The following is a 16,012-nucleotide window of genomic DNA, read 5'->3' as shown; positions in this document are numbered from 1 at the left end:
CATTCCCTCCAGTCACAAACTACAAATACCAGTTCCATATTTCAGTATCCCAATATTGTTTCAGGTTTTTAAACAGTAGCATATATAGAATGTCAATCTCTGGATTAACTGGCATTCTCAATTAAGTCAAGTATTGTTTGAACAAAGACTAACAGAAAACAGTTCACTGCTATAAAAGAACATAGTCAAAGGGAATGTGATAATATGCAAGGCAGTATTTCAAGTTCAGTCTAAGAAGATGTTTATACTAGAGTATTTTACATTTTTCAGAAAACACAGCCAAATACAATATTTACTGTCTGCAAAATACCAAACTGCAAGTCAACATAAAGTATCAGTTTAAAAATGACACAGGATACAAATTTTATGCAAATTCTATTTTCCAACAGAATCAAAAGTGCTCAGATGTCCAAAAGTAGCAATTCAAAAATTCATTCAAATTGCAGTATTATTTTCAAATGTAAAAGCCATACTTTTCCTACAAAATCTTAAACCCTCATTATCACTATTTTTGGTAACCTGCAAGAGGAGAGAAGAGAGGAGAGATAAAGAGGGATTTCATAAACATGAATGAAAGACAGAAGATATGATATGTTTCCACAAAATCATTAAGGGCAACTGTAAATGAAGTGAACTGAAGCAAACAGGCTGAAGGATGGTGGAAAGGTTCTTAGTCTTAGAGTGAATGTTTATGCTTTAATGTGGATATGACTAAGTATTGCTTCACTGTGGGGTGGTAGATGAATAGAATAGGCAGCCAAGCTGGATACACAAAAGAAAACAACTGGATCTTTTAAAAAGGTATGGCAATGGTGGGAGATATTATAGTGGGATTGGGGGACAAGAGAAATGTAACAGGTGTAAGGTATAAGCTGCAGCACTCTCTCTGACTAACTAAGCCATCAGTTATCTTCCACTGTCTTAAATATGGAGGTGTGTATTCCTGCAATGTATTTATAATATAAATATCTAACGCTGGTTCTTAGGCATATAATTTTCTATTCAACTATTTAAGTAGCAAATGCAAGCTATTTTATAACAGCACAGTGATATATTGTGACAAGCATTATAACTTGCTTGCCTTCTGTCTTATGAAGCAATGAGACACTACGTACCATGCAGCTGATTATGATATGATGTCTGTATAGTGCAGGCATATATTTTTTTTCTTTTCCCCCCAACCTTCCTTCATTTTTACAGACCCAGCCCATGTGGAACATCTGTGCTGGGCCTGCCAGCTTCTCCATACCCCCCCCGGACTAATTCCAGTAATCTACTGGAGCCACTCACACATCACAGGCTACAGGGCTTGGTATGTCTGAGCTTCTGTCTGGGGGTGGAGTTTTTGGCCTACCCTTATTCACCCCTCCCCTTGTGGCAATGTCATACTGCCTTGAGGGCGTGCAATGTGAGGAACCATGGCATATCACCCCACCGCCACAGCAGCTCAGCCAAGCCCCACTGACCCTGCTGACAATGCCTCTTCTGACAACAACTATGGCCTCTGCCATGGATTGTCATCTAGAAACACCCATGTACCACCTACCCCACAAGAAGGACATGCCCATCACTCCCTGCTGCTGCATCAGTCACCCAAGGTGCTAATTGAACCCAGGTTGCATGGGTCATAATCAGAACTTTTTACCTCTACACCACCGTAATGGTTCGTGTAGGCATCTGTTTTAATTGTGTTTGTTTTACATTCAAAGACTGTGACTGTAGCAAGGAGAAAATGTGAGCTTTCTGTTGTCTTTAACTTACTCTTACCATTTTTTTAAGTAACGTCTTTAACAGACATTTACGCTTCTAGTGAGGGACAGAACTTTGTGTTTTATGAAAATGAAGTCCTGTCACACCGGCACAATAGCATTTGATTTGTGTCAGGCTGATTTTAATTACCTTCTTGAGGGGAGCCTCATTTTCATGGCAGGGGTAAAAGTTTCAGTGCATTTTACAAGCACATTCACATATGTTAATTGTTAATTCACTTAATTCACTGCATTGCTGCTTGATAAAAGGCCAAGAGAAAACAATATTCAAAAGCACATAAAAGAAACCTATGCTACATTGCAATGAATTAAAATATGTGTTATTTAGATTGCCAATCATATTTATTTTAAATATGAGAAGTGTGAATGAAAAGTGTAAAACATTGCCAGTTCTACAGAAAAATAAGTGAATACATCTTTCATTTTATTTCTATGCTTTATATTCACATCAAACATAAAACCTATAATTATTCTCTTTTGGCTTCTGGTAATTCCATGATGCAGTGGATCTACATAAATTACGTTACAACCTGATTTAGTATAAATTCTTCAAGGTTAATATGAGTATTTTGATGCAATACAGAGTGATTTATTGTAGTAGCTAAATGCCTATATATTTATGTCTGTTTTACATATAACATGTTTAACAAGAGTACAATGTGTTTAAATTAATATACACAATGTGATATATCTGAACAAATTCTGTAATTTATAGTATTAAAAGCAGCCAGATAACAATTTTTGACTATATTTAAATCTATGCAAATATTGTTATAGTGTATATCTACTGTACTCAAAGAAGTACTTACTTTTTTCTATATACATATATGAGGATGTGTTTTCCTTAACATGATAGGTATTTTGATAGTCTTATTAAAACATTATTTAAATGTTCTGTAGCTGGGTGAAAATGCTGCGTAAAACTATATTGGATTTGTGTTAATACATCATATCAGTTTTCTTCTACTTACATCAATTCTTTTTTATTTTTTTTTTTACAGCTGGACCAGTTGATGTGCTAAAAGTATTAGAATTTCAAAGTTTACCAGAAGGAATATCAAAATCAGCAGGCTTTTGCACAACCAGAAAAGACTCAAAAGGACCAGATGTTGCTTACAAAGTACAGAAAACAGCCCAATTAAGTGCCCCAACAAAACAATTATTCCCAGGTAAGTAGTTCAGTCCTGAAGTAAACGTGTTGCTGCTGCCTGTTGTGTGCAAGTTGATGGGGACATAGCCTAATGCACTGTGCACATGCACATTAACTGAATACTGCAGCTCTAAGTGTATCAAATGCTTGGTGTCTCAAAGGATGGCAACAATTCCAAGTTTTTAAACATCTTTCTTACTTTACTTCAGACTGTAGTGCAGAAACAGGAAGTGTGCTGCAATTCTTTGTTAGTTTTGGAAAGCAAGCTGAATATTTTTAAAAGTCTGCACCAGAAACTATTAGTGCATCAGTTTGCATTTTATCTTCATATTCACCTGAGGCATTTCTGTGTCTTAAGTGTATGTATGTTTACTTGTATGCATGTGCGCAAACACACACACACACACACACACACACACACACACACACACACACACACACACACACACTATATGCATATACTTTGTCCTGACATTTGCTTAGGTACTACTGTAAGGGATGTTTTCTCCACCAAAAAAAAGATTTAGCATGTCAAAGTGACAATAACTTTGGAAGCAATGGTCAGTTTTGCTTTAATAGTGAGGTAACTAATAACAAAATCTATACACCAGACTTCATGCCTTTAGTACATAGAATTTGTGTCTGATGATGCAATGATTTTTTTCAACATGCACATCCTTTCTAACACACACACATATCCATTTTGTCCAAAATAGATGTGGTTTCTTGTTTTGTTTTTTTCTTCTTCTACTTAATTAACACTAAGACTCCAGGGAATAAGAAATTAGTATCATTCTTATATGCTGCAACAGTAAAAGAGAAGTTGACATTAGGTAAGAAGTCTGAGCTAAAGCCTTGCTCTTGTATAGTGGATAGTAATTACTGGTTCTTCTATGGATGTAGTGATACTGTATTGTGTTGTACTGAGCAATAGTCCTTAATAACATTGTAAAGCTTCCATCTGCATCCAATGGGAGAGCTCAGTTACAAAATGTATATGTTTAGGTAATTAGGCAGTTAGATTGGCAGTTCCTACCCATTACCTCATGACAATCACTAGTTGTTGTGCACTGTTTCCTCCCATTATCTTATCCTAAGGATTGATACGTGCACACATTTTATTACAGACTAATCACTTATCACTTATGTATTTGTTTATCCCCACTTTAATTATGATGAAAGAAGGGGTGCGGTGGGTACAGTCTCCAGATGGAAGGTTTTCATTTGCTTAGCCTTGGATTCTCATACAACAACAACAACCAAAAAAACAAACATATATTAAAACAGTCAGGATTTTGGTGTTGAGTCAACCAAACCTACATTTGATATGGTCAGTGTGCATTATTTTAGGTTCATTCACTACATTTACTTGTGCTATTTTTCGGTGTCACTCCATGTGGGTGTAATATTTGTCAGCATGGGATGGTATGGTGAACAGACCATGTTGTTCTGCCAGGAGTGGTCTGTACTTGTCCCCTGTAGGCTTTCAAATACTGACTAAAACATTGCTCTCCCCTATTGTGCCTTTTTTTGGCAATGCCAACCTGACAAAGCTTCCATGATAGCAAAACCAACTATAGAAACAAGAATCTCCACTTCCAGTGTCTTCTCGTCCTTGATAATACAGGTTTGTGCCATTTACCAACACATGGTTTAAAGCCTAAGAGAGCACTCTGGCAGTGTAAGGCTACAATGCCGTCCACACCCTTTGACCAGCTACTGTACAGGCAAGCCATTAAGAATCCCTCCAAGGAACTAATATCCTCCAAGAAGGGCTGACTCAGACAAATAACTATTACCAGAGCCATGGCCTAAAGCTCAGTGCCAAGAAATGCATAATAATATTCTTTGGGAAGTTACCTACTCCTGGAAATTACCATATCGATAATACACCAGAAGGAGAAATTCCAGGAGTTATGCATTTGGAGATGCATTGAGACAGTAACCTGGCCCACAACTGTCATGTGTCCATAGTAATAAGCATCATTCCGTGTTGTACAACTTTTAAGCAATTGGATGGCATCTAGGTCCAAGGAAGTGATTGTTTCACTGTATATGGCCATCATTAGACCTGTCACTGAATACAGTGCTCCCTTTGGTATGTACCTGAGGAGACACATGCAACAACTGAAGCACCTTCAGAGGTTTCTCAAAAAAAAAAAAAAAAAAAAAGGATACATAGCACAAATAACATTTCCTTCATGGATCACCTAAAAGCCTATTAGTGTTATTCATCTGTCTTTTACAGACTGGTTATAGGTTCCTAGCCTCATATGTGTTGACTAGGCTAATGACCACATGAGCCTTTTTAAGCCTAGCCATGAATTCCAAATCTTTGACAAGCTCTGATACTCTTGATAAGTGTAAGCATGGACCTGGAAGATTAACCATTTACAGGTTACCTGTCCATTAGATACATAGGTGCCAAACCAGGGATGAATTTCTGGTTTCTCATCCAATTGTCCAAGTTGCACTTGAATTTGGTTTAGGAGGAACTCTGCTTCACATGGATCGGGAGCCTGTTCCATAGACGGATTAGTCTCTGAGATACATACCTATTTCTCCAGCAGGTCCTATTTATATCACAGGCTAGGTTTAAGTCTTTAGATTGGGTAATTCTGGTGCTGTTTGTTTTGTGGATATGCAGGAGGTCCATCAGAGTGGGGTCTGATAATGCCCTGTATGCCAGGAATCAATCTCCCCTCAAAAGCCTCTAGGAGACAGAATACAGGGATAATGAAGTGGTTTGCAGAGGACATTTTACTTATGACCTGTATTCTTTTAGTGAGGGACCTCTGTGGACGTTCCAATTATTGGATATGCCTGGTTAGGTACATACCAAAGGGGGCATTGTACTCAATGATAGGTCTGATGAATGCTGGATACATTGGAACAATGACTTTCTTGGACTTAGATGCCATACCTTTGTTTATAATTTGCACAATGTAGAATGATTTCATCATCACTGTAGACACATGATGGTCAATGGCTAGATTACTAGCTGTGTGTGTCCCTAAGTCCCTGACTATTGGGTCAACTCTAAGGGGAGTGTTATCAATATGATAGTTACCATGAATGGATGACTTCCCAAAAGATGTTATTATGCATTTCTTGACATTTAGCTTTAGTCCATGGCTCTGACTCCAATTATTTGTCTGTGTCAGCACCTTCTGGAGAACATTTGTGTCAGTGTGAGATTCAATGACGGCTCATAATTGGCAATCATCTGCAAATTTAATCAGCCAGAGACAACTGACATTGGCCTTGACTTCTGAGGAATAAATGCCAAAAGGGAGCAGTCCAAGTATTGATCCCTGAGGGACTCCACGTGTGACTGGTCTCTTTGTAGAGGTGGACTCCCCAATTCTAACTTCCTGGGTCCTGCCTGTGAGTCAGTTAGCTATCCACTGGGTGACATACAGGTTTGTATCTAACCTCTTGAGTTTGTCAACAATGCCCGAATGAGGTATTGTGTCAAATGCCTTGACCAGGTCAAGGTAGACAGTGTGAATGATTTTGTCCTCATCCATTGCTTTGGTGACCCTCTCAAAGAAGTCCACCAGGCTGAGTAGGCATGATCTGCCCTTACAAAACCAAATTGGGTTGGGTCTAATGTCTGGAAGTTTACTACATCTCTTTTGATCATCTCCATGATAATTCTTTCCATGGCTTTACATATACGACTAGTGAGACTTATGGGTCTGTAGTTTCCAGAGTCTGTAGATGGCCCACCTTTGTGCAGAAGGATGACTGTTGCCTTTCTCCATTCATGAGGCATGAAGCCTGTTTGGAGGCTATAGTTAAATAGTAATTAGAGGCCCTGAAAGGTCATGTTTCATGCTATTTAGAAGTCATCCTGGGATATTGTCTGGGCCCATTGATGCAGTGTTCTTGTTCTTAGAGAGAGCATTAAGGACCTGTTCCCTAGTGATAGTAGGGGGGAGTTATATTTGATGATATTTCCTGAGGGAAGGTTAAGGGGAGAAGGAGGTAAAGTTGGAGGTGAATTTATCAGCCAGGAGGTTCGCTATATCTTCTGTCTCAGTATAGGTGGCCCCATTTACAATGAGCTCTGTACACAATTGTGTATTGCCTTTGAGGGTGTGGACATAGCTAAATAATGCATTGTGGTTGTCCTTGGCGTGAAAGGCCAAACCTACCTGAAATTTGGCTTTGGTAGACTTTATTTGTCTTCTGAGTTGTATGTTTAGTTTCATGAGAGTGCTTTTATCATGCTGGGTGCTACACCTCCTATTTTTTGCCATGATTGTCTTTCTCCTGTTATACAGCCTATTGATTTTGTGATTCCACCAGGGTGGCTTGTTTTTTGAGTTAGTTGTGTACTTCTTCCTGGTGGGTACAGCTGCTCTATGCAGCTATTAACATGTTTGTATAGGGCTTCTGTGAATGGTTCGGCATAGGCAGCAGTGTTCTCAGGGTTTTATGGTGCCTTGAAATTTTGCCAGGTTCTCACTTAATAGCAGGAGGTCAACCTTAGAATAGTTCCTGAATATTTCAGGTTTAGCTGGGGTCCAGGTTTTATTTTTACTTCAAAGGAAACCATTTTTTGGTCTGACCTTATCAAGGAAGGGATTAGTCTAGGGGTTGTGCAGCAGTCCCCCATATTAGTGAGGACCCCAGTATGTTTGCATCCATGGTTAGTGTATTGACTATCTGGTCCAGGAAGTCTGTGTTTACAAAATCCAGGAATCTCTGTGCATGTACTTTCGGTGTTGTATAGAATCCCAGTTAATAGAGGGGTAATTAAAGTCCCCCATGAATATCATATTGGGTTGGGTTGTTAGTGTTTCTAATAAGTTTAAATACATGCTATGGGCTTCCTGGGTCATATAGGTGGACTTGTGGATTGCAAGGAAGTGGTATTATATTTTACCTATGGTAATTTGAACTAGGAGCATCTGTAGTGCACTGTCCTGTTTGACCAGCCTTGAAGTATATTTATTTATGATGCAAATAGAGACACCTCCACCTTTAGTTCATGCTTGTGAAGTAGCTGGTCTAAATGTGTGGAAGGCATTATAACCTTGCACTGTTGATGTGCTCTCCCTGGCTTTAAACCATGGCTCAATGAGTGCACAGAGATCAGCATTCTCTAGGGTAAAAAGAGCTTTTAGGGAGTGGACTTTTTTATTAGGACTCCTAGCATTGAGCAGTAATACCTTTAGATTTTCTTGGTTTTGATTTGCTATATTGGAAGTACTTTCAGTATGGCATTGACTAAAAAAGGCACTATGGGGGAAGAAAATGTTTTAGTTAATATTGGAAAGCCTAGAGGGAAAAGGTGCAGACCATCCCTGGCAAAGCAGCATGGTCTGTTGACCATCTACTTTCATGCTGACAAATATTGCACCCCTTATAATGATTGTGGCCCATCTATGTCTGGCATACAAAGGATCCTTAGATTCCACTCTGATGGACCTTCTGCATATCTGCAAAACTAATAACTTAAAAATTACCCAGTCAAGGAATTTAAACTATGCTTTCAACATAAGTAAGAAATGTTGGAGAGACAGATATATGTCTCAGAGATTACCTCTTCTGTAGAACAGGCTTCCAGTCCTTAAGAAACAGGGTTCTTCCCTAACCTAATTCAAGCATTACTTGGACCAGTGGATGGGAAATCAGAAACTGACCCTTGGTTTTTGCACCCATGTCCCTAATGGACAGAGTCAGCCTGTAATTGTTTAACCACTGAAGTCCAAGCCTTTACAATAATCTTAAGGTTCCTAGAACTTGTCAAATATATTTGGATTGCATGGCTAGGCTTTAAAGGTCCCTTGTAGTCATTAGCCTAGTATACATATATAAATCTGTAGAATCCATGTTTCGAGGCAGTGTTTGCTGCAATTTTTGATCACTTATTGTTGCAGGATAAATGCCACTGATAATTAACAGGTTTGTTTTTTTTTTTTTTTTTTTAAATTTAAAAATCTTACATTTATAATTTTCATTTTTGAGCTTTTTTATGAAAATGTAAATGTGAAATTATAATGTACCATTACTGTTGGTCAGTAATGAACCATTATAACATTGTTTTCTTTCAGGTGGAGTCTTCCCTAAAGACTTCTCCATCTTAGCTACAATTAAACCAAATAAAGGAAACCAGGCCTTCCTCTTCTCTGTCTATAATGAGCAGGGCATTCAGCAATTGGGTGTCGAAATTGGTAGATCTCCTGTTTTCCTGTATGAGGACCACAATGGAAAACCTGCACCAGAAGATTATCCTCTGTTTAGGACAATCAACATTGGTGACGGCAAGTAAGTACGGACCTCTGAAGCCAAAATGACTAACACTTTTTTATATGCAGTACATGTTGACAATAAATCTCCGAAAGCAATCTGTTAACCTTTCACTGTTTTTTGTTATCTCATGGATCATTTAAAATTAATATAGTGTATAAGACAGCCAAATGCATTCCTGCTATGCATTCCTCATCCCTTGTTCTAGCTACTATGCAAGCATAGCATGTGAAATATTCATATATCAAAAGACAGTACCTTGCATCAAAAGAAGCATGTGCTTGTCAGAGAATAATTACAGAAGACAATTTTGGAAATACCTTTAAACTTAGCATGTTTTATTGACTAGAAGCTTGAAGAAAAACAATTCAGAGAATCTGTTTTGCTAAATAGTTTGGTCAATTGATACCCACAATGAAAAAAATAACTTACTCTAAAGTATTATAACTTAGGAGATTTTAATATTTAGCTTTGCAGGGCTGCTCCTGCAAAGAAAAGTTGCCCCTCATGCTTTGGCATGTTTTGATAAAAGCAAAACTGAAGAAGGCAGATTCAGTGAAGTCTTAGTGAACTTTGTTTAAGTCATCTGTAGGAGCCTAAATGAATTTAAAATATCAAGATTGCAGGTTGGGTATGATAAATGAGTTGATAGTAAGGGATATGCAGAATAAAGCTAGTACTTCTGGAGAGTTTGGAGAAGGAGGAAAAACATTTCTGCTGTCATACATCGACAATACGATGATCATAAATACAAGCTGATGATGTTTCTGTTTTCTATATTCAGACACTAAATCTAAAGATACTTGTTGCAAAAGGTCATGTGAACCCACAACACAGTGAAGGTTTTGCACTTTAAGATGTAACCATTTGAAATGTCGAAACTCAGTAAAGTGGGGCTCCAAATGAGGTGACTGAATAGCCAAAATATTGGACTTACATATTGTAAGTCTGAGATGCCATTTCTCAGAATATTCCCTTTTCTCAGAAGTATTGTAACCTCAGAGTTGCTATATATATAAGTTGGGAGTTGTGAGGGGGGGGCAAGGGTGCAGGGGGTGTTGCCTCCTCTTGCAAAAAGAAGTTTTAAGGAGAAGAGTGATTTTTAACATTCACTCTTCTCCCGTGTTTTCATTTTTTTCAGCTTGTCAGCACTCAGCATATGGAGTGACATTATTTATAGGCAACCATTTTAAGAATTTTAAAATAACAAAGTGAAGAATGGCTGCTCATCTTCAGTCATTACAATTCTATAATATTTGAAATGTTGCAAAGTGTTATCTGTTTAAAAAAGGTATAGTATGGTTCATTTAGTTTTTCATATTTACAATCAATGCAACTATCAATCTTGAACTGTAAAATCTTGAAGTAGAAAGCTTGAACAGAGTCTTCCAAGAATGTGTTTTGCGTAAGTCCCCCTGTACTTCTGTGTGGCGAAACAAACTAGCACTCATTTTCTTTTTTCATTTTAAAATTCGACAGTCTTGAGATTTGACCTTGCAAAAAAATGTGAAGAAAAAATAATGAATTTGATACCCAGAGCATGTCTGGGCCTTATTTTGTGATAGACCATTTAAACTAAGCCTCTTTTGTGTATCTCTACTGCAAAAACTAGTGCTTTTGTGTCCTTCAACAGTGGCACTCAGAATATTATCACACGGAGATTGCTATTACTGTGTCTCTGCTTAAGAGGATGTTGGTGTTGACTTTGTCAGACATTGAGATCTACATTGTACTCAACGAAAAGTTCGGATGAGATTTGAACCTCTTCCCAAACATCTCCCCTTACTCTGAGTTAGTGTGTTCTTGGAGTTGGTGTATATAGACATGAGTTGTGTTCGGGCTTGCACCCACAGCAGGGAAGAGTTTTGTGTGTTTTATGACCTTTTATGTGTTATTCATGGGTTCATAGGTAGATGCTAGGCAATTAGTTGAAACACTTTTATGCATCTCACCAATAATCAGTCAGTGACCAAAGGAGAGAATACCTTGTGCATGTGAAGTAACCACCTTAACAATTAAACCAATCCCCCCCCCACCTTGTTTGTTTAAGTTTACTATGTTTTTAGTTTTAAAGTTGCTGGTAACAATTTTCTGTTTTGTCATCAATGTGGAAGGCAATATTTCATAGTGAATCCATCATTACTAACTCAATTGGATATGCTTTATATTCAACTGGAAAGATGTGCCCCAGAACTGATTATATTTCAGGAATTTTTGCAGCTGAAGATATAATTTTAAAAGTATGTTGTTTGCATTAACAATGGCATTCTGAATGGTATGGTGAGGAAATTGTAACAATTTTTAACCTGTGTATGCTATCTGGCAAGCAGATTTCTGTATACAAAGTCTGAGTCACAAAATGGGGGAGGGGTATCTAACACCCACACTGCAAGAGACCATTCCCTTCACTCACAGTTGTATATTTTTCCTCTTCAGTCACCTTATAAACAACCAATGGTTAAAGCAGGTTGGAAGATTAGGAAGGGTGGGAAGCTTCCTCTTGTACTACAGCATTATGGGAGAAACCCATCAGGATAATGGAGGAGAAGGAATGTTTGTACTCAGATGCCTTGATGTCTGACTGCACAGTATCTAACTGTGGTTTTGTCACAGTAACAAAGTACTATTATAAGGACAATATAAGTCTATTTCTCCAACTACATAATCAATAAATAAAAATGCATTTCTGGCAAAATGGAATCTCTGGAAGTAACTGGATTTTGCTGTCCAGATCTCAACTCTATTACATTTAATTAGAATTTTCCACCCTTCTTTGTTACCTGCATAATAGCCTATAAAAGTTATAGGGCCCCTTTTCCTCATGTCACTTTTATTAATCTTTTCACATAACAGACGTGTACTACCTTTATCATTAGCAATACAATATAAAGAAACATAGTAATTATTGTCATAGAAATTCAAATTAATACTGATCTTTGAGTGAGAAAAAGATACTTTTAGCTTCATTTTGTTTTGCAAAATGTAATTCATATAATTTAACTATTTGCATGTTTTTACATCTGACCTTTTCAGTCATTTTTCTGAATAACATTTGTTTGCATATCAGGCGTAAAAACATATACTATAAATATACCTCTCAGCTTATAGAGTCTTAATCTGAATTGATATTTTGTTGTTGGAAGTTTTTGTGGCAGTGTATATTTTGTTAAGTATTTTCTGTAAAGATTTGCCAGTAAACAGGTCTTGGTTCTCTATAGTTTTCAGTCATACTATACTAGCCAATTGCAAATCTTTTTGACTAAAAGACTCGGGGAACCTCACCTCTGTGTGTTGGATGTTCCGAGTTTTTCTCAAATATAGCCTGCTATTTCTATTTGAATTTAACTGTTAGCTCATCTAATAAATATAGCCATCAATCCTACTAATAATATTTTTTTATTAACTACACTTTATTGCATCATATCTAAAGTATGTTATGTACTATGAATATACAGCATAATATATAAAAGAAAAAAGAAGACAAAAAGTTAACTAAGACAAACCTCAGTCATTATTTGCCTCCTTCCACCTCCATCTTGCTGCAATTTGGAACTGCAGTAATGGTGAAGCAGCTATAGCCATCTCCAGCCAGCTATGAACCTGCTATGTGTCATTTTATGTTAACCAGAAATGTTTTCTGTAGTGAGGTCAAGCAGATAAAAGAGTGGCAGGAGTCATGCCTAAATCTACTTGTGATCTAATTTAGATTGTTTTATTGTAGGAAAGTTTTCCCCCATTATATTTCTGACAAATTTGCAATTCTGAATTGATTGATATTAGCATTCTTTATAGCACTGATAAAAATAATTGATTTAGAAAATAGTTTCTGGGTGATTGATACAAATATAGTGAAACATTTGTTTTGAAACCATGGCATTTAATGAATGTTTCATATAATGTATTTCATAGACTCATGGCCCTCATTAATCAAATGCTGTTATGGCCTACAAGGGGTTTTCTGTATGAATTCTTATGAATTGTATGAACTGAAATTAAACCATATTTTCTACCCATTCAAGTTAGCAGGCTGTCAAGCTTATGCTCTTTTATACACGACATGTGCTTTTAGTGCAAACAACTCTCTTGCCTCCTATTTCTGGATTATGTCACATTTATCCATACATTCTTGGTATCCTAACCTAATATGTAAAACTTTTGTCATGTGTAATAGACTGTAAAGATAAGTCAAGGCATCAAATAGTACACCTGCAGAACTTCCATATCATTATATAGTTTCATTCTATTTTGGGACATTATTTTAGTAACAAATGCCTGTAATAAACATTATTTGCAAAAGCAATAGAAGCATTTTCTCACACCAAGATATGTGATAGATGCCTAGACTACATTTAAAATGACAGAGAAAAACATTCATTTTGAAGATATTAACAGACCCCAACAATAACGTTTCCTCTTAGAAATCATTATATTTTAAAATATTTACATTTTCAAACAGTGATACAGTAAACAAATTAGCTTATTTTGTGCTGATCAGCAGCCTGATGGCTACCTTTGGAAGTGGCAAAAAAAGACATAAAGTGACATGCTTTGGTCCTCCGCTTCACCAATCCATTTGACAAAGATATATGCATGTGTTCTCTTTTATATTTACTTGACATATGAGTGATCTTTTTTTTAAATCTCTTTATTGAATTTTCTTAAATGACATTTCCATTGTGTTCAAAACCAAGAACAAACATTTCAAAACAAAAGAAAAAGATAAGCAGGTAACAATGTCAAATACAGAAAAATATAATAGAACGAAAGATTAATGTTATGAGTGATCTTTTTAAAGAAATAACTACATGTTTTGAGGGCAACAACACTTTAGCAACTGTATAAACAGGCTCAGCATTTAAAAATTCACTGTAAAAGATTCAGTCATTTTATCGATTCAGTCTCTGATACCAGCTTTATCTACTCTCATGGTATGTAGGGAGCCTTAGCCTATTCTAGCTGTCAGTGTGCACAAATCAGAGAAACTAATCCTGGATAAGATGACAGTCAATCACAGGTGCATGCAAATTCTCTGTCACTCATGGCCCCTCTATACCTACAGGCAGCTTGTAGAATCATCCATTCACCCATGACACATCTTTGAGATCTGAGAAGGAACTGAGGGATTGGTCAGTGGCAAACAGACATGCAAACTGCACCGAGAAGGCCACACAGTGGAGAAAGAGAATGGAGAACCAAGCAGCAGTAACTGATTTGCCACAGCTTATAACTCTTTTAGTGATTTAAACAGCATATTCAGAAAAAGGCATTGATGTCAGTGATGAGATAAACAATAATAAAGACATTCTGCATATTATCCCCTGGAGTATATGTCATACCTTCTTATATTCAGCTTTTGTTATTACCCACAGAATTATACTGAAACATATCTGTATTGTACTGGAAAAGACAAAAAGGACAACCAGAAGATGGATTCATTCTCCTATTATCATAAAAAAAGCTCAGGCTTAAAAAATATGTGTACTTTTATGGAAATTAAAACTTGAAGAGGATAAAACTAATTAGGGCAATTTACTAATGGTGACATTTCACATTTTGCTATATAGCAATTAAGAGAAACAGAACACTATTCTGACATTAAAATCCAAATGCAACTTAGATATCTAACCAAAACTGTTCATAATTTGGAAAAGTGTACTTCTGAAATACTTTTAAAATGTTGTAAATTAAAATGAGTGGCACACTCTTACCATAACTTGATTTTTGACCTGTCAAAACATATCATAGGGCTCTGCACGCAACAGTGACCTAAAGCACTGGAAATGAAATACAGTTTCTGCTTCTTCTACTGATTAGACTGGCAATCTGATCAGTCAACAGAAGCAGTTCCATTATTGTACTATATTGTCAGGATGAAAACTAAATCAAACTGCTCTTCTTGGTTCTTGAGCAGTTTGATTTACTGCTGCTTGTTTCTTAGATTTACTATATTGTCAGGAGAAGAGTCTGAAGACAACCCTTCTGAATTAAATGAGCTCTTGTCAGAAGTAGCATTCAAGCCTCACTTAGTACTGGCTTTACAAGGTTAGAAAAGCTTTGTTATAGGAGATCAAATAGAGGGGTAAAGCCTTTGCTCCGAGTGATTTTCTGTATATATATAAAGATGATTTAACAGCATATGATGTATGAGATCTGTTCAAGTGTCTACTCATTATCCATAATTACAGCAGGTTAGGGACCCTATCCAAAGAGCTAAGCTCTTTGACTCCTTTCCTAAAGGTGGGAGGAATGCAACTAGGTTTTGAAGTCTGCAGTTTAGATTGCTGTACCTATGTTTACAATTTGACCAGTTTGCAGATGTCCATTCAATGGTCATAGTCAAGATGATATAAACAGTGCAGCATAGTATGCATTATTAAACAGTGGTAAAAAGGGCACATTTAGCTGACCATTATCTGAATAAGAATGATATATGAAAGTGTGACATCATGCATTATAGCTACGTGATTGCATATATATATAGTACACACAAGAAGTGTTAACTAGTGTTAATTGCATGATAACAGAATGGATTTCAGGGCCCAACTCCAGTAACAAGTCATTTTGTTATATTTTTATTTATTTATTTATTTGACATTTGTTTACTGGGATGGTCAGACTAGATCAGAAAGAACTCATTTTCAGTGGAGGCCCGAGGAGTAAAGCTCCAATTACATACAAAGATGTGCAAACTTTATACAAATACTATAAAAAAAAAACTATACAAAAACATAAAATGACATGAGTTCCAAATAAGCAAGTACATTGTTATGAAGCAGATGTAAACTAGTCATTTATATTTAATCATGTGTTGTTTTAAAAGCAAGTAGGTTAG

The 16,012-nt window shown here is 36.7% G+C and overlaps 1 protein-coding gene across 7 annotated transcripts in view; it reads left to right on the top strand.

Annotated features, from left to right (window-relative positions):
* COL11A1 (collagen type XI alpha 1 chain) overlaps window positions 1-16,012 on the top strand; it is a 625,054-nt gene that overhangs the window by 167,369 nt on the left and 441,673 nt on the right. For all 7 annotated transcript variants that reach the window (XM_044085726.1, XM_044085723.1, XM_044085729.1 and 4 more), the window contains exons 2-3: window positions 2,771-2,938; window positions 8,985-9,198. In XM_044085726.1, the coding sequence (XP_043941661.1) occupies window positions 2,771-2,938; window positions 8,985-9,198 (382 nt within the window). The remainder of the gene's footprint in view (window positions 1-2,770; window positions 2,939-8,984; window positions 9,199-16,012) is intronic.

This window comes from Protopterus annectens, chromosome 10.part0, assembly GCF_019279795.1.
Source record: "Protopterus annectens isolate FY-2018-M chromosome 10.part0, PAN1.0, whole genome shotgun sequence".
Taxonomy (NCBI): domain Eukaryota; kingdom Metazoa; phylum Chordata; order Ceratodontiformes; family Protopteridae; genus Protopterus; species Protopterus annectens.
The sequence above is the reverse complement of the archived record's forward strand: the minus strand, read 5'-3'. Positions and strand labels throughout refer to the sequence as shown.